This window comes from Rasamsonia byssochlamydoides (genome assembly GCF_041956645.1).
Source record: "Rasamsonia byssochlamydoides strain NRRL 3658 unplaced genomic scaffold VTN77scaffold_23, whole genome shotgun sequence".
Classification (NCBI taxonomy): Eukaryota; Fungi; Ascomycota; class Eurotiomycetes; order Eurotiales; family Trichocomaceae; genus Rasamsonia; species Rasamsonia byssochlamydoides.
Genome location: NW_027192406.1, coordinates 187,758 through 205,728, shown reverse-complemented (window position 1 = coordinate 205,728; position 17,971 = coordinate 187,758). Strand labels below are relative to the sequence as shown.

General features: G+C 47.7%; 7 protein-coding genes across 7 annotated transcripts; 1 reads left to right on the top strand and 6 right to left on the bottom strand.

Annotated features, from left to right (window-relative positions):
• Window positions 1-64: 64 nt before the first annotated feature.
• Window positions 65-1,337, bottom strand: VTN77DRAFT_3351 (uncharacterized protein; the record flags this gene model as incomplete). Its single annotated transcript, XM_069419290.1, has 7 exons — window positions 65-273; window positions 326-659; window positions 712-805; window positions 880-967; window positions 1,036-1,132; window positions 1,215-1,250; window positions 1,308-1,337. The coding sequence occupies 7 exons, from the start codon at window positions 1,335-1,337 to the stop codon at window positions 65-67; spliced, it is 888 nt and encodes a 295-aa protein (XP_069278620.1).
• A 4,418-nt stretch (window positions 1,338-5,755) lies between these two features.
• On the bottom strand, window positions 5,756-6,667 carry VTN77DRAFT_3350 (uncharacterized protein; the record flags this gene model as incomplete). The annotated part of the gene is made up of 1 exon (XM_069419289.1): window positions 5,756-6,667. The coding sequence occupies one exon, from the start codon at window positions 6,665-6,667 to the stop codon at window positions 5,756-5,758; it is 912 nt and encodes a 303-aa protein (XP_069278619.1).
• Window positions 6,668-7,164: 497 nt separating this feature from the next.
• Window positions 7,165-8,799, bottom strand: VTN77DRAFT_3349 (uncharacterized protein; the record flags this gene model as incomplete). Its single annotated transcript, XM_069419287.1, has 6 exons — window positions 7,165-7,319; window positions 7,368-7,479; window positions 7,547-7,798; window positions 7,851-8,002; window positions 8,259-8,342; window positions 8,745-8,799. The coding sequence occupies 6 exons, from the start codon at window positions 8,797-8,799 to the stop codon at window positions 7,165-7,167; spliced, it is 810 nt and encodes a 269-aa protein (XP_069278618.1).
• A 1,113-nt stretch (window positions 8,800-9,912) lies between these two features.
• Window positions 9,913-10,602, bottom strand: VTN77DRAFT_3348 (uncharacterized protein; the record flags this gene model as incomplete). The annotated part of the gene is made up of 1 exon (XM_069419286.1): window positions 9,913-10,602. One exon carries the CDS (start codon window positions 10,600-10,602, stop codon window positions 9,913-9,915), a length of 690 nt encoding a protein of 229 aa, XP_069278617.1.
• A 1,267-nt stretch (window positions 10,603-11,869) lies between these two features.
• On the bottom strand, window positions 11,870-13,662 carry VTN77DRAFT_3347 (uncharacterized protein; the record flags this gene model as incomplete). The annotated part of the gene is made up of 5 exons (XM_069419285.1): window positions 11,870-12,344; window positions 12,392-12,811; window positions 12,862-12,923; window positions 12,980-13,454; window positions 13,502-13,662. The coding sequence occupies 5 exons, from the start codon at window positions 13,660-13,662 to the stop codon at window positions 11,870-11,872; spliced, it is 1,593 nt and encodes a 530-aa protein (XP_069278616.1).
• A 148-nt stretch (window positions 13,663-13,810) lies between these two features.
• Window positions 13,811-14,087, bottom strand: VTN77DRAFT_3346 (uncharacterized protein; the record flags this gene model as incomplete). Its single annotated transcript, XM_069419284.1, has 2 exons — window positions 13,811-13,869; window positions 13,919-14,087. 2 exons carry the CDS (start codon window positions 14,085-14,087, stop codon window positions 13,811-13,813), a joined length of 228 nt encoding a protein of 75 aa, XP_069278615.1.
• Window positions 14,088-16,483: 2,396 nt separating this feature from the next.
• On the top strand, window positions 16,484-17,571 carry VTN77DRAFT_3345 (uncharacterized protein; the record flags this gene model as incomplete). The annotated part of the gene is made up of 2 exons (XM_069419283.1): window positions 16,484-16,493; window positions 16,550-17,571. 2 exons carry the CDS (start codon window positions 16,484-16,486, stop codon window positions 17,569-17,571), a joined length of 1,032 nt encoding a protein of 343 aa, XP_069278614.1.
• Window positions 17,572-17,971: the final 400 nt, after the last annotated feature.

Sequence of the window (17,971 nt, the reverse complement as noted above, 5' to 3'; positions counted from 1 at the left end):
CCGACCCGGGGACATAGCCCAGCTCTCGGTTTTCTTTCTGTCCAAGAGAGAAATAAATATACGATCAGTTGTATCCACCAACTGGCATCGGCCAGTCGTCTTCCGTGATGCTGCTCCAGAAGAGCCACACGGTAACAACAGACAGCAGAGTGAAGAAGGTTTCAAACAACGCCCCGTTGACTTTGCCATGGGTGGGATTGCAGATGTGGACACTGATCACAAAGTCGAAGATCTGTCCAACCGCGAAGAGAAAGGCCGCCGCAGTGAGGTAGACTACAGACACATACGTTAGGAACGCTCACAAAAATTTGGATGGATCACGTACTCATGGGTCTCCGCTCCCCCAGGATCCGGAGCACAAGGATTGACTCCAAGACATAGAAGAGGACGAGGCAGACCAGCGGGAAGAGAAGGTAGAGAACATAAAGACCGATGTTGCGGTTATTACCCGACAGACTCGAGGCGAAGTGGCCGGTCCAGCTGAAGGCGGTGTCTAGCGCAATATACCCCGTGCCGATGAAGAACACTGCCGACGAAAAGAGGAACAGCCCCAGCGAGACGGGAGTACCATCGTCGAGGAATTGGAAACCAACGAGGGCGTTCAAGAAGAGGATCCAGCACGTTGTCGTGATCGCGGCCACATGAACAGCGGTAAAGCCCTGCATCAAATAATCAGGAGACTGTTATCGAAAACCGATCATCAGGACGAACCTTGCGAACAACCGGATCAAGAGGAAAGCCGCCCACAGTGAAGATCTCGCATATTGAAATGATGATGTAACCGATTAAAAATAGTTGTATTTCTCTGGATGCGCAGTGTCAGTGCCATTCGCCTGGAGAAGGACCATGGTGATGATGATGATGGTTTCTGGCGCCTACCTTCGTCCCACTGCCGCGCGTTTCCTTTCGGATAGCAACAACAGGAAAATCGAGGTGATAATGGCGAAGAATGCGAGTATTATCGATCCTGCAGAATTCCCACACTCGTCAGTCAGGATTTCCCATCGCCTGCCCATAGCGCAATTGACGACGAACCTAGATTGCCTAGATGCTTTCCATTACCCAGGTCGATGCCGACCAGAGGACAACCGCCGAATGCCTGGTTGGGAGGCTGATTATCGGATACAAATAACTATCACGGCGACCAGTCAGCATCGTAGCAACTTGTGATTCCACGCGGCTCTCGAAGAAAAAAAAATCTGGGCGCAACGTACATTGCATATTGGCAGAGTCGTGTCTCGACAAAAGTTCTGTTGCGAACAGTCAGCGTCTCCCCTCGCGTTCGTAAGGCTTCCCACGCGACTCACATGAAAATTACCGAATTGAGTTGAACCCATGATGAAATGATTGTGAAAGAGCGATCGACGTATCTATGGATGCTGAAGTGATTCCACGGATCTCGTGAACGCAAATCGCGGTCCCAGCCCAACTTCGTCAACTCTGAAAAAGCGGCGAATGCGACCGACCAGCCGGCTAAGACGCTGACGGCCCGAAGCAGCGGGCGTTCAGGCGATGATGAGAATGCACCACGCGGGAAACGAACGACTTCTTCGGGGTGGATAGGGCTGTATCACTATCAACGAACGATCGTCGAGACAACTGGTGGATGGGGAGGAGTGGGAGGGAGAGGCTCAGCGTGGAAACCGTGGGAGTCAGCCGGCTGCACCATCCAACTTTAGTAGCAAAGCTGGAGATGTAAACCTAACCAAGAAACGCAACAGGGCCGGGGCGGGCTGAGTGGAGGCCAGCTGGGCCGGACGCGGAGAGAAAGTGTTTTCTGGCGTTGGGTGCTGCGAACCAGGGAAATGAGTCGGCGTGACTAGATCGCCAGGGGGGGCGATTCATGCCAAGTGGACCGGTGCGCAACGAGTGTCATGCAGTATCGATAAATGATTAGTTCGTCGGAGGATCCAGAGGGTAGTTACCGAGGAACAGGCGAACAGCAGTGCATCTGATACTTCATATCCAACGATCAATAATTAATAGTTTAATAGTTCTACGACTGCAATCTACAGGATAGTATACCACTCAGTAGAGCCGATGGGAAATACGGCCACGGCCACCTTCCGCATTCTCTTGCCTAGGTACCTTCCCGATAGGGACAGAACGTCAGTGCTCTGTAGCAGTGTCACTGTGTCAGTCTGTCAGAGGGCAGTGGGTTGGTGACGTCCTTCGGTGGGAAATAGAAATTAACGTCGATCGCTAATAATTAACGTCTTGCCACCAACCAGCAGCGTCAATTCGCTGCCAGGTAGCACGAATTACGAAGTCAAGCATAACTTAGCAGTCGGGGCTCCCGTTTGCTTCCGAGTTTCCCCTTTCATTTTCTTTTCACATCACATCAATTAAGACAGGCGAAGCGAGTCGTTTAAGCATTCATACTCCTAATATGACCTTTTCACTCGAGCTTCGTCATGTGACAATAAATAAATCACTAGATTGACCAGTGGGGTCCTGTTTCAAATTTTTGGCTTTGTCAGATAAAACGGAACCAGACTTTTTCCATTTTTTTGTTTTATTCACCGCACCTCAGCCTGTCTCACCGCACCGCCACGCTTGAAGTCGAGGATCCTTGCTGTGTCTGCCTGAAGTGATCCCGTGACTATAATGATGATCTGAATTATCCTCCGTACGGAGTACCGAGTAACACTCATGATCTCATCTCTATGTCAGCCTTGCTGATATCAGCAGCTGCATGGATTCTACTTATCGATAGATCATCGATCGACATCTCCCTTGCCTAGAATCCGTGCCGCTGCCTAACTACGGTTCTTGCCCACAGAACCATGGTTACACCCTATATATATAGAAACATAGAAAGCATCATATCCTAGAAATAAAATTATCAAAAGTATCAAGTATAGGACGGAGCACAGAGTACTCCGTACCATTTCTCTTTTCAGAAGTGGAAAAATCGTACTCCGAGTAAATGGATGCCAAGCATAGTAGCCTATATGGGAAAGCGGTAAAAGATGACAAATGCCCAACTTTTATAGGAGGCCAGCCAATCAGGGGGCAGATTGTCTTTTGGTAGATCAACTCTGCTTCTTCTTGTTCTTGAGGCAAATAGAAATGGCATCTGGTGAGCTGCATTTTCGCTTACAATTATACTATATCCATATCTATATCACCATATTATAAAAACTTCACCTTCCGTTTTGCACACTACCACATGGTTGTAAAAAACAAATTCATGAAATCTGCCCAACACCCATTATCAAGAGATTTATAAATTGGCAAAGGGATTGCATATTGGTAAGAAATTATATACTAACAAGGGATATGCCTCAGTAACAGAGACAAATATTACCAAGGGATATATGATGAAAATTATCGCATAGTAAGGAATGAATATTGGTAGGAAGCTCGCCTGGAAAGGAGATAGTAAATTATATTGTAGTAGGTATGTATGTATTTATATATGAAAGTCCCAGGCATAGAAAGATATTTTCTCTTTGAGCCAGTCCATCGCAGCAAGACCTGCAGGGCTTGTCTATATAGCTTCTGTGAACATGGCCCATACAAAATGGGTGCAAGGTTTGATGACAAGTCCTGTCTCTGAGGGACCAAGGTGAAGCCATCTGCTGAGTAGTCCTGATTACTGCCAATTATTCTTCAACACTTACTCTCTTTCTTAACAGCATTCCTTCCATGTCTCTATGATGGCTGGTTTCTTCCTATGTAATATTCCTTCCTGTCTTCCTAGACATGACTCACATCAGTCAAGCAAATGACCTCATCAGTTGCTGCCTGGATGACTCCTCATATGTTATCTCCTCAACTTATCCAATCTGATTCTCCAACTCAACCTAAATCGTACGTACCTCAATCGTACCTGTTCTCAAGTCGATTCAAGTTCATTAACTCTTTTGGAATATTAATTCCTTTTTGAATCGAAATTTCGAATCGGAATCCGACGAGACGCTCCAGTTGCATTGCATTTCAACAGAGTGGTGACACTGCAACAGGCAGCAGCAGCAGCAGCGGCAGTAGACCTCACTGTTCCCACGAGAGACACACGACATCCACCAGACGTCACACCAGCGACGCGCGTGATCGCGGTCCTCGGCATAGATGAGCCCGATGCTGCTTCAAAGGTAGCCAGCCCATCACAGGGGGACGGGTGGATGGTCTCAGATTTCTACCTGTGGCTGCATATTCTCGATCAGATGGGGATGCAGGAGTGGATTACTTCGATGCAACCAAGGTATCTGGTGGATAAATATGGTCGGGAAGACAAGGCCTCTGGCTTTGTCCACGGTGATCCTTTCGAAGAGCAGGCAGGGGTTCTGGATGAGAACGTTCTTCCTTCGGGGCCAAAGTGACCATTGGTCCTACTGGGCCAGCCCTTCGTTATTTCTTTCTCCAACGACTGGAGCATACCGTTTCTCTTGCTGCTGCCTCGGGGGATCCAGTCCTGATCATGATGTTTGCCCATGGCGATTACGATTCCCAAGGAGGTCTGCTGATTGGCGTGAATCCCTATCCGCCAGGTCAGATCAACATGGATGATCTTCTGAAGCCTAACCATATTGCAAATACCACCAAGCCAACGTGACCATCTTTATGACCTCTTGCTTCTCGGGCCACTGGGTAGAAACGGTCAGGTCAGCAGAAAGTGACCCAGATTCTTTTACCTTCGTCTGGTCGAATTCCCAGCGTCACGCTGAAGGTCTTTTCTCAGCGGCGACGCTCACGGAACTGCTCCAGGAGTTGCGTCGTGTGTTGATCTCCTGACTGGAGCTGAATCGGCGGGCTAATCAATACGCCTTAGCCCTGAAGCTCTACAAGCTGCCGGCAATTGAGAGATGGAATCCCGCCCACGGCTATCGGACGGAGGTTTACGACTACGAGACCTTCAAATGCTTCTTTAAACTGGTGGTTGACTCCCGTCTCTTCCATCTCCCACCCGACAGCAAAAACCGCTACAGGCCTTACTATCGTAAGCCTGCGCAGTATCTGGCGGCCGCGATGGCCAGTTCCGGCCATAACGAGAAGGAGGTCATGTCGGCAATCGAAACACTCCAGAGGATAAGGAAGGAAAGAAAATTCATGGATCCCATCACTCTTACATATCTGAGTTCTCGTCGCTATTCCGAGTCCATTTCCAGCCTGTCGACCTTGTTGAAGGTTAGTTGGGGAAAGTCTAAGTCTTCTAGACGCCGTTCCAGTCCAAGCGTGTCGGATATTAGTGAGAAAGGATAAATATGTTTTGTGCAGTACTGAGAATCTCAGAAAGTACTCGATCGGACCATGAATGAATGTATCGGGGTGAAAGATTCCACCAGTATATATATTCCAGGATATTCTAAGGATTTGGTTCCAACGATTCCTCGAAATCTATACATCTGTAGAATCCCATATTCATGGGCGATGGTAGCTTGACTGATTCTAAGACCTATACTGAAGTTTATCAGAGTTTTCTCGGCATTCTTCTCCTTTTACAATCTCAGAAGATGAAAATGATGACCAACGTCACAGGGTTCTATGGCAGTCAGCATTACCCTTTCGGGCATTCTGTGCGTCAGATGGTTATCAGAAATGGAAGAGAGTAGGTAGCTCACATTTCAAGTCTTCCATACAATAATAATACAGGCCAAGTAAGTGTACATATGCAGCCCGAAGCAAGCGCAGTCAGCAAACTATCCCATAATAATAATATTAATGTCATGTTCATCGTCCATGAGCAGACTCGTCTATGTACATGCCACGTGGATTGTACAGGATAGCAACCTCCTGATGCCCTCCAGTCAGATCAAATCCTCCAACTCACCCAGGTCGGGGTCGGAGACTCATTGCGCTCTCCCAGCAGCTTGTCGGCCAGACCTTGCATTTCCTCGTCCCTCTTGGAGCCGTCTCCGTCCGTACCAATCTCCGCCGTCTCGAAATCAATGATCTTGACCCTAGCTTCAGACACGACAAAGTTGAACGGGTTGAGATCGTTGTGCAGGATGCCGGCGTCGTGTATCTCGCGGACTGCATTCTGGCAGGCTTGCAGATCTCCGATCTCAGCCGGACGCCCCCAGATATCCTCGATCAGGATACCCACGATGCGATCTGTGCGTTCTTCATAGGCATACCCCAACAGCCTCGGCGCCGCCCTGCAGCCTCGCGCCATCAGCAACGAGTACACCCGAATCTCCTTCTTCAGATCCTCCAGCTCGTGCTCGAACTTGGCGATCTTGAGGATCATCGTCGCGACGAACCCATCGTACGGGCGCACAAACGCCACGCGAGACACGCGATCCTTGATCTTCGTCACGGGCGTCAGAGTCAAGATGTCGAACAGCAACAGGCTATCCTGGCAGACGCCGCTAACGCTAAGTGATAGTGCGCGGACGTCCCCCACCGAATGGGGCGCAAACAGGTCGGGAAAAGTCTCGATCTGCCCGTTGTTGTCGTTGTCGGGGTTCCTTGATACGGTGAGCGTTGTCCAGTCGTTGTCGTTCCAGCGCGGAAGCTCGCGCAGTTTGGATAGGATTTCTTTGCTGTGGATCAGCGAGGAGAGGGGGAGGATGTCCTCGTCTAGGACTTTGACGTAGATGATTCGCTGTCCGCGCTGGATTCGGTAGAGGAATTTGTGGTCTAGCTTCTTCTGCTCTTCCTCTCCTTCTTCCTTGTTGTCAAGGTTGAGACTAACAGATAGGACTTTCTCGATGGCGCTCATTGTGCTGTCACGCGTGCACAAGTATGAAGCTAAAGATCAGTCAGGATCAGTCAGTATCGAGATTTCATTCAGACAGGCACATACAATGGTATTCGCGAGTTGTTTGCTCAGGCTCGATCTGACTAGACAGGTGCCGCTCAATTCCAACGTTCTGACGTCTGTTGCCCTCTAGATGGAGATTTATTCTCCAGATATATGAGTTGCTCTCATCGCATGTCTATCAGTGAAGCATATCTACTAGAAGGAACATTCACTGCAGACACTGGCCAGGTGACAGGTGGTCGTGCACTATGCCTTGTAGTGAATACTTACTAACAGTATTGATTAACTTGATATTTCTACAGGTACCACTTAGCAAGTACCATCCTTTGACCAGCTGACCTGGTTTTTTCACTTGGTTGCAAGACCAACTCTTACTGACACACTCAGTCTTTCAGATATGTGTAGGCATATTCACTGCAATATGCCACTCATGCTTGTATGCTGCCTGGACTTCTCTAGCAAACGTTCTCAATCTCAACCTCCTTGCCATCATGCTCCCCCAGATCCAGCTTCAACGTCCGTCCAAACAGCTCGAGCAGCATTTCAAAGCAGACCTTGGAGATCGCCGGGTCATATCGGCCCTTGCTGAGCTCGTCGCGGATGAAGGCATCTACAGAACCGGTCAGTCAAGTTCTTCACGCAGGGATTGTCTACTTACGCTGCGCCCAAGCCACCTCATAAAAGCTGAACAGCACGCCCTTCTCATGCAACGTCTTACGGATCAGATCGCGTCCTTCGGGAGGGACGTGGGTGTCATTCTTGCCAAAGATCTGGTCGAATCAGTTCCTGCTCAACCTGCAGGAAGGCTGTTATCATAAGCAAGGCTACTGGACTCACCATGATGAGTTCCCCCTTGATATCGCCCGCCCTCGCCAAGCTGTCGTCCTTCTTCCCCTCTCCAAGCGTCGCGCTGTGGATATCGGTCGCGAAATAGCACACCGCGGCCTTGACCCGCTGGTCAAACGCACAGCGGAACGCGAGATGCCCGCCGAGACACATCCCCGTGGCGCCGATTCGGCCGTTGCATGTCGGCAGCGAGAGGAGGTAATCGACTGTGAGAGTGGCGTCCTCGTCGTATGCCGCGAGTTTCTATCAGATCAAATCAGACCGGAGTCCACTGGTGAGTAAACGAGTGGTCTACCTTGGTCACTTTCCACAGATTGCCTTTGTCGGTGTCTTCAGCATCGTACTTGAGGGGCTCTGGGCCGGTAAATTCGTGGTAGCTGGAAGGAGCAGCGCAGATGTAGCCTTGGCCGGCGATCTGGCGCGCGAAGCGGGCGACGGGGCCGGTCACTAATCAAGTATCATAATCAGTGAGAATGCAAGTCAGAGAGATGAGTTGGATGGAATATCTTAGCAGAAGTATCCCAGAACCAGAAACGATCTGAACATGGACTGATTTTTGCAATCTACACATATCAAATGGTGACAATCGCACTACTGAAACAAAAAAGACAAGAAGACAAAACAAGACAAGACAAGAAACACGCACATCAATCAATCAATCAACCGCTAACAAGTAGTATAATGATGTTAGGTAAGTCCATACCTTGATAAATCTCACTAAAAACCACCACACCCGGAAATCTCGCATTCGGATATCCTGGCAGGGTAGGATGGAAGACGAATATCCCTGTTGCATGCCAATTATTAGCAGCCCATTATCAGTATATTTTTTCTTTTCTTTTCTTTTTTTTTTGTGAAAAAAAAAAAAGTGAGCCATGAATCCAATCCTATCCTCTCCTCTCCTTGACCAATGCAATGTATGTATGTAATCTAGATCGTTTTCGGTTCTCGATATCGATATCGATAACGGTAGGCCTTGCCCCGCCCCCACAGTGACAGACTAGGTATACAGTACAGTACAAGAGAACAGGATGAGTAAAAAAGAAAAAAAAATCAAATCCAAAGAAAGTAAGAAAATAAAGTGAGGTAGGCATCAACAAAAAAAAAACTCAATTGAACAAGTCAGGTCAAGTCAAGTCAAAGTTCGACCCAAAAATTTGATTTTGATTTAGATTTCTTGTCCACTTACGCATATTTCCACCCGCCGCGGTCGGGACATCGTGGTAGGATTCTTTGATGAGCATGTTGATTGCTGATTGCGGTCGTATCTTGTTCGTTTCGGAATGGAAGGATTGAGGTTCTTTCTTTATTGTCTCGATGTAGTTCGATCGATCGATCGATCGATGGATCGATTGGGGATGCCGAGAGTAAAGCTTTTAATAATAGGTACTCTGCACGGAGTACTCCGTACGGTAGTTTAATTTAATTTGACGATGGCGCTAACCACGGTCCATCGACTGCATTCAGTCCGATGGAAATCATCATGGAATGCTTGAACATTTCCACGATTTGGGTAATAATTTATTAAAATATCTCCACCGCCCCGCCTCTTTATGGAAGTAAGCAAGTATAGTAACTCACCGTAACTACTGCAGTGCCTAAGGTTGCTTAGGTTAGATTATGTAGCTAATAATTATATGACCTACCTAGGTAGGTAGGTACTCTGCACTGAATAATTAAGAGCCAGACTCACGCATCCATTAGGGAATAAAATTCTCAATCAACTAAACCAAGTGCCTGTCGTAGTAAGTAATTAATATATCTAGGGAATGAGAGCTGAAAAAAAAATACTATGAAACGAGAGCAATATAATATACAGACAAACAAACTCGATTGATGTTCACGGACAGTCAGTTAGTCAGTCAGTCATCAGATGTAGATATGGTAGACACGAGTCTTTACAAGATCAACAAAGGAAAAAAATTCCAAATGAAATAAATTTATGGACTCTGTTCCGTTCCGTTCTATTCTGATCTCATCTAATCTATTCTCGAATGACCAATATTATGACCTATTTTATTATTATTTTTTATTGCATTTAGATCTGGGGATTCGCACTACTTTGATGGATGTCAATTAATAATAATCTTCTTCTTCTCATTATAAGTTTGAATTATAGATATATTAATCAATTAATCAAAATTTATTTTTCCTTGTTTTTTTTTTTCCTTTCTTTTCCTCGACCCAAATTTACTGTATTTATGGATGTGTTCCTTCCTGTATTGGCATGGATACCGTATTAATAGTATAATAGTTAATATAGTTCATTCAATGATTCAAGTTCGCCTGGCCAGGAAGATAAGCAAGTGACTTCTGAATCTAAATCACATAATTACCTGCTAATCTGCTGATACCGTCTAAACAACCACAAAATGGCACTCCCTCGGACGACAATCCACCCCATTGATCGGAACCATATCCTGCGGACACGCCGACATAACGAGCACCAGATCCATCTCCGCCCGGAACGTCACATACTGCCCCTTTTCGCATGTGGATGGGTTCCACGAGATGGGGTAGCAACTACCCTTACCAGACTGATTATTGTTAATTGGGATGTCCATGAAACAATTCAACGGATCAGGCGTGAAGCTCAAGTTCGAGGTCAAGCCGATCTCCTTCAGCGCCGCGTGGAAATTATCAGCGCAGTTGTCGTGATATGACTCCGTACACCCCAGCTGCTGGTACCGGTATATATCGCAGGCAGCGATGAGCGTGTCGTGCGTTTTTTCCGAGGTTGTGTCTTCGACAAGAGTGAGGATCGGCCGGCGATGGTTTGTCACCAGCGTATCGTTCACAGCTGGCATGATCTTATCAAGATGAGCGCGGGCGTGTGACATGGACATGTATTCAGCAGTAGTAGTATCAGCAGTATTATTGTTGTTATTTTCTACTGCCACCGCCCATGTATCGACCACCTGCCCGCCATGCGTGTTGATGATCCGCGCGTATTGCCCCTTGCGGAGGAGAGTGGCTTTTCCCTTCTGTGCTGGGATGAGCTGGAGGGTGGCAGAGCGGAAGTTGCTTTCGTTGGGGAGCGAAGTCATCTCGTTCGTATATTGGCAGTATATGTATGCAACTAGACGGGATGATGTCTGAGACCACTAACAACACGGAGATCGTATGCAAGCCTCGTCAATTCTTATCCAGAGCGATCTCTGTTATTCTTCCAGATTTCTCGGAAATATGTAAATGCAAATCAGCGTCAGTTTGAATCTTTCTTAATGGATCGATATGGAGATAGATAAGACAGTCCTTATCAATGTCCATCAGTGCACCACCACCAATCAGATCGACCGATGTCATCGACTGACTGACTGACTGACTGACTCCCCAGCAGTTTAGTTTTGTTTTGTTTCGCCAGTCAGGCGTGGTCATAAATACCGTAGGTATGCACTGTGAAAAATGAATTTATTCGATTCGCAGTTCCTCGGACTGAGAGTACAATACACCTACCCTACGGAATAATAGTACTGTACACAACTCACTCTATTGTATCAGGTACTTTGCTTTTAGAATTTCTGACCCTGTCGATATTTATTCCGGGTAATAATTCGGTGTAGATATAAGTTAGGTTAGGTCGTTTTAGTTAATCTTGAATCCTCTCCTCTCCCTCTCTCCGCCATTTGCCAATTTATTTCATTTTCTCTCTCTCTTCTGTTTGAACATGTCATGTATGTACTGTATATACAATATGTGTACAGTTAGTCAATCAGGATGAGCAAGTTGCAAGTCATCGCATTGTATGGTATTCTTGTACTGTATTATCCTGTCCCATTTACCCCCTATTTCCAGATCTATTCTTACATGTCTCAATCACACGAGCAGAACAAGAAATCTTATCAAAATTCGACTCCTGCTGAACAGGAGGAGGAGCAAGAGGAGGAGGAAGAGGCGAGAGAGGAGAAATAGGAGAAAGAGGAGAAAGAGGAGAAAATGGAGGAGGAGGAGGAGGAGAAGATGGAGATGAAGGAGAAGAATAACAAGAAGAAGGAGGATGAGGAGGAGGGTGAGGAGGTGGTTGGAGGGAAGGGGTAAAAGACAATGTCCTCAGGGCTGGATGTGTGGTGTGGTCTGCGCGGGTGTAGACTGGAGGAGGAGATTTCTGTGTCTTTCCGAGGATGCTGGTACCGGAGACTTTCTGCTGCTGCTGCTGCTGCTTATTATTACTTTTGGTTTCGTTGCTATAGGGCCTGTTTGGTGGTTGTTGCGGCTTCTCTTGAAAATTAAAGTCGGTGGGCAGTTCGACCCATTTCTTGATTGGTGCTAGAAGACAATCATTGTTAGTTTCGATGAAATCGACTGTAGAGAAAGTTACTTACACTCCATCTCATAGATCGGGGGACTGCCCACTTGACTCGACTGTATTGGAGAGATATCGGACACCGCAGTCGTTGGCGACGGATTGTTTGCCTCGGGTTCTTCCTCGCTAACAGGGCTAGTTGGAGATATTGCCATCACGGGAGATTCCAAATTGGCATCTGTTCGTTGTACGGATGGATTTATTGTGTCGTCAGGCTCGGGATGCTGGCGTCGTCTGAACCAACCAGCTGCGGTAATTGCGATAATTGCCAGGCCTGCAACACTCCCTATCACTGCAAACGGCCACACTGGACTGTCCCCAGTTTTGTCTGGTGGTCTTACAACGGTACTATTATTTGACGGCCTGCTTGGCAGAGCATACGGATAATATGTTGCTATCGGCTTGGTATACATCGAAGAGAAAATGCCCGCTAGAGCCTCGTCATTCCACATGACTGGCGATGTCTTGGTCGCACTGCCGTTGGCACTAACATGGTCAGATCAGTCGTCAGTGAAAAGGAAAGAGATACCTACTCTCCTCCAATCTTGGCCGTAACTACAGCCGGAACCTGGTACTCACTCCAGACATCAGGGCTGTACGAGTCCTGGAACTGGAGCGTGTTGAGATTGAACACTTGGATGATTCCACCATCCAGACAGATCGTCGGGTCTGACTTGAAGATGCCGCCGAGAACGAACATCTGGTCTGGGTACACCTTCACGCATCGGTGGCCGCTGCGGCCGTGAGAGTATTTCCCGGAATATGCTTTGACCCACGTAAACGATGGCACGGATAGGATGTATACGTCGTCAGATGGTGCCATCTCCGCGTCGATCCCGTCATAACCTCCGTAGATGTAGATGTTGAAGGAGCTGCCATCGGATGCGGCGGCTACCACCGAGCAGAAAAGGGTCAACTGGGGAGGAATGTCTCCGGTTGTGTTTTGCAAGTACCTGGAACTGATGAGACGTGACAAAACCACCTTGTGGAAATCTCTCCTCACCAAGCCTGGGTGGAAACATCGTAGACTGGAAGTATTTCCATGAACGTCGGACTGGTTTGGGTCTGTGGTGGTCAGAAGGACTATCTATGAAGGAGGAGGAGGAAGGGAGACAACATACGCTGGCTTGAGCCTCCGCCGCCGTCAGGTTTCGCGACGCCGTCAGGACCTCCGGGTTGATCACTCCTCCGATTGCAATCAAGACTCCGGATTCACTGACCGGGATCCAGACGAGTTCAGCATTCGCTCGACCAGGTACATCGGCAGGAAGCGTCGTATTCTGCCACGACTCCTTCCGCATACTAGTCATGTTGACCATAATCAAGGTGTCTGCAATCGTGTTTGCCGACTGGTCACCATCTTCAATGCTTCCCCAATCTGCTCCACGCATTCCACTGAAGTAGAAACCGAGATTCTCACTAGGAGCAGAGACGCCGGCACCGTTTGTTACATAGCGAGTGATACCGGCGGGAAGACTTTTCTGGACGAACCCGGGCTGCCAGGAAGGTGGTGGTAATCCCCATTCGTACTCCTCATATCCCAGGACCACATCGGCTGGTGGGGGATCTTGACTATCTGTCAAAAGTGAAAGTCCTCTGATTCTGTCAGTAGTGCTCATGCTGTAGCTGCTAGGAAATCAGACCCATAGAGAATAAACTCGTCATCATTGGCAAACATCACTCCATCGTTGTAATTGGGGGCAATATTACTGTTCAATAAGCCATCGTTCTTGGACATGGCATTGAACAAGCCGGTGAGATTGGTTTGTTTATCGAACGGCACACTCAGACTGAGATTGTACATTATTCCGCCGGGATCGCCTGATTCAGCCGTCAGTGAGTCGCCTCTGAAGGGAATGATATACATGCCGTCGCTTTGCGGAGACGCGTACTCTCCATCAGACAGGCCACTGATATGTCAGCTACATAAGATACAATCCCACGCGAAGGTATTACATTTGCCACCAGATCGTCCCACCGTCGAGATAGATTGTGTCGCGGATAATATTTGCTACGAGAATTGATCAGTAGAAATTCCATACGCTCGTCTTTTGACTCACCTCGAAGTTGTTCCCAATTACAGATAGAGACGTTGACCTCCGTTTGCCAATCAATTGCACGTGCAGGCGTTGAATTGAAAAGCGTGACGACGCTGAATAGAAGCCAAAACGGAGTCGAGAAGCAAGATTGCACATTTCCACCGAGCCTAGGTCTGGATGCTGATGCCATTGTCGATGTGATGATTAGGGATGACAGCGTTCAGACACATCTGTCTGTCATTTCATATGTTGCTTGACGTGGACTCTGAATTGGGACAATTGACGATGGAACTGCAATTGTACACGAGAAGCTAGATTCATCGCTCCTAAGCTGAACGCAGCTCCCTGGAAAGATTACGTATTGCTCTCTCGAGGCCATCCCATCATTTCAATAAGCACAGCAATTGGAAGAGGGTTCTGCCCGCATAAAATTCTGCGATAGTGTTCTTTGAGGGCTTGCTGTTTGCAGGAAGACGTCTAGACCTTGGATAGGCAGTATGTCTGACAACCGAATGAACGGATCTTGCTTAGTGAATATCAACATGAGCAATGGCTGCATGAGAAAAAAGATTGAATTTCAAGTAAGTTCTTAAATTCGGGACAGGATCAACAAACCGAAGCCGGCGATGTCTCAGTCATCTAGCAAACAAAGAAAGGAGCGTCGGGTCACGGCCAGCATACCACCCAGCCATGGGCAAACAACATCACACCATGGATCTTTCTGAGATAGTTCGATCTTTGAATTCTTGCCACTGTATGCCGTCTCGAGTTTCGGTTGCCAGGTTGCGAATCGCTGTCCGTGTGTTCCACCTAGCGCTTTTCTTTGTTCCTCCATAAGATGGGCAAATGCTCTCAGGAGAATTCCCCGCATTTTTACGTTGTTTCCTAGTCCACCGACTTCTGTCGTTTCAGGTTAATACATATTTGAAACTATCACGTTAAGTTCCCTGTCTTATATGAAAATTTATGATGGCAAGACTGGAACTTTATCTCTCAGATATCGACGATTGCTCCTGGCAAGACGTCTCCAGCACAGCTAAGACAATCCCTTGCATTCATCTGAGGTCAGTTAAGATGAAGCTCTTTGTCCTAGATTCTAATACCCTGAATGCCGTTTCTGTGTGTAGCGCATTTCAATTGGCTTGTTGATGTCCTTCCATCTATTACTCTGCCTGTCATAAGACAAATAGACGAATTTCATCTATATTCCATCCTTGTTTCTGTATATTTGCTTCTATCGCGGTGTTATCCAAGTGCCATTGGATATACAAGTACATACGCCCATCATGAGATTTAATCGAATATACTTCGCGGCCACAAGCCTGCTGGCCCCGTCAACATGGGCCTTGGAAAATTGGAATGAAAGCCCCAAATGTCCTGGTGCCAGCGTATCAGTCGTCTACACCACCCAAACCGTGATCCAAACAATCACATCGACCCATATCGTGAGCAATTTTCAACCAAAATATTGAATTGATCTAGAATGCTGACGTGTAGCAGATAGAACTTACTTCGTCTTCCCCGTCATCGACTACTTCGACTGCTGAGGGTGCCTCAATTGTATCAAGAACGCCAGCTGAGAGTCTGCCATCTCCGCCAAAAACGATCACAGCAACCCTTGTCGAAGCCTCCGAATTCAAACTTTGGGTGGAAACCTCTGCTACACCGTCTGCCTCGTCATTCTATTCCAGCTGGACCAATTCAGACAATTCTACCATCACAGAAACCATCATCAAGACGGACACCGTAGACTGCTCGACTTCTACTTATTCAACCGCATTATCCACTATTAGTTCCATGTGGGGGATGACATACACCACCACGTATGATACGACAATCACTGCATATATACCTACCACCGTGCGAGACACCGTTTCAACGACAGTCACATCTTATATCGAAATAGAGACAACAGACACAGACACGATTACAGAGACGGTAACGGACACGGTTCGAACGACCCTCGTGACGAGTCTTCCGGGGAGAACAGACATTCTTACGGAACAAATTACGCATTCTGTGGTGGTTTCTATGACGGAGACTACTGTCGAAAGGGACACCGCTACAGTTACTGAGACCGTTCCTGCAAATACGACTACGATTGTCGATCTTGTTACTGTTTTTGACACAGTTACTCTTTCGGAGGCACCAGCCACAATTACAATTTCTGAGAAAGCTAATACGGTCACTGCTTCTGTGGTATCAACTGCTACAGTTGTACTTCCTGGAAGCACTGCTACAGTATCTGTTTCTATAACATTAACAGAACTAGAGAATTCTACAGTCTCTGATGTTGTTACCGTCTCTGGGGGAACAGCTACAGCCGCTACAAGCATCTCGTTTTTGCCTGGCAGTACTGTTACGGCAGAAACCACCATACTCGAAGAGACCATCATTTCCGCATCGACAACTACAGCTACAGATCCTCCGCAGACAGTTACTCTCCCAGGCTCAATTACGACAGTTGCCTCCAGCCTACCCGGTTCGACGTTCATATCCATCATAAGGCAAGCCGGGTCACCTACAATTACTGAAAATAGGGCATCAACAATAATCATCGATTCTAAAAGCGCAATTGCGACTGAAATGACAAAAAGTGAATGACAACCCTTGTTTCAACTCGTTGCAAAGCATAGCTAACCAACCTCACAGCTGAAGTGGCCACCACCACTGTTTCCGGCCTAACACTATGCCCCAGCCGCACTGTCAACCCGACATACACGCCTGCAGCTTCTCTTCCGAGGAACTACACCTGGGGATGCGCACCAGGCACACTCTGTCGTCCACCGAAACCAGCAGGCTGCAACTTCGAGGCCGGGCCACCGGCAGACACCTACTACTGCAGTCCAGACGAGTGCGTCCCCAGTCCGCAGCTGCTGCCGCCTCAGTTCTGGGGCGAACCCATCGCGTCCGATCAAATCGGCAAATTCAACGTCTCGCCGGGGTACTTCAACCTCGATCCGGAGGCGTTTGGGCTCGGCTATGACGTGTTCGCGTTTCCGCTGGGGAGAAACCTTGCGAAACGTCATATTCTTTTCGATCGATTCCATCGATTCTTGTCGTTCTGGCCGAGACAGCAAACCGGTCTGTCTCGGATCCCTGGCGTGTGCTATGACGAGTGCAACGACTGCATGCTCGAGGTCCAATCGTCGGGCAAGACGCCTGGGCTGTGCCAGAATGGGTCTGCGTTCAATACGTTTCTGTCTGATTGCCACGACTGTATCCAGGCGCATACCAGAGGCAGCGGGGGCAGTGGGACGATCAGTGATCATATCCCTGACTTCCAGCAGTTCCTTTCATACTGTGAGACGGAGGACGATGAGCCTGGGCCTTCGCCATCACAGGCGGAGTCCTCGTCCAGCAGCACTGCTACTGTTGCCCAGAGCACACCGTCTTCTCCGACGGGAGCCATTGCAGATGATCCATCTGACGGGAAAGATGGACTATCCACGAGTACATCTCCCCAAAGCACGACGTCCACGTCACCAGCAACCGGTCCAACAGACCTAGCTCCTCTAGACCCGACATCCTCTCCCTCCCCCTCATCCTCATCATTACACCAAACTCAAAACACAACCAGCAACGGCAGTCGAAGCACAAAGACTCCTCCTCCGGTATCACGCACATATCTATATCTGTTCAGTATCTGGATGTTCCTGTACATGTGCCAGTGAGTAGTACATGTATGTATGTACATTACAGTACGTGTATTATTATTGTCCTTAAGAGTCTGCGCTGGACATTTGACATCCCCGAATCCCTCGTACCCTACCCTACCCCCGTCATGTTTGTCATCTTAGCTAGTCCATAGACGTCTATCTAGGTAATTAATAATAACGATGCGAATAATTATGTAATATATATTGCGTTTATTTGGCCATCATTACATATCTTTCTGTCTGTCGAGTACATACATAGGCGTATCTACCTAAGTTTGGGTACTGTATGTATGTAATGTACGTATGTGCCAGCGCCTGGGAGTGAGTGAGTCCTAGGGTGGTAGTGATCTTACCAATGAAGAAAGCAAGCACGTATCCAAAAAAAAAGCAAAGGAGATGGAAGCTGATCGGCTAT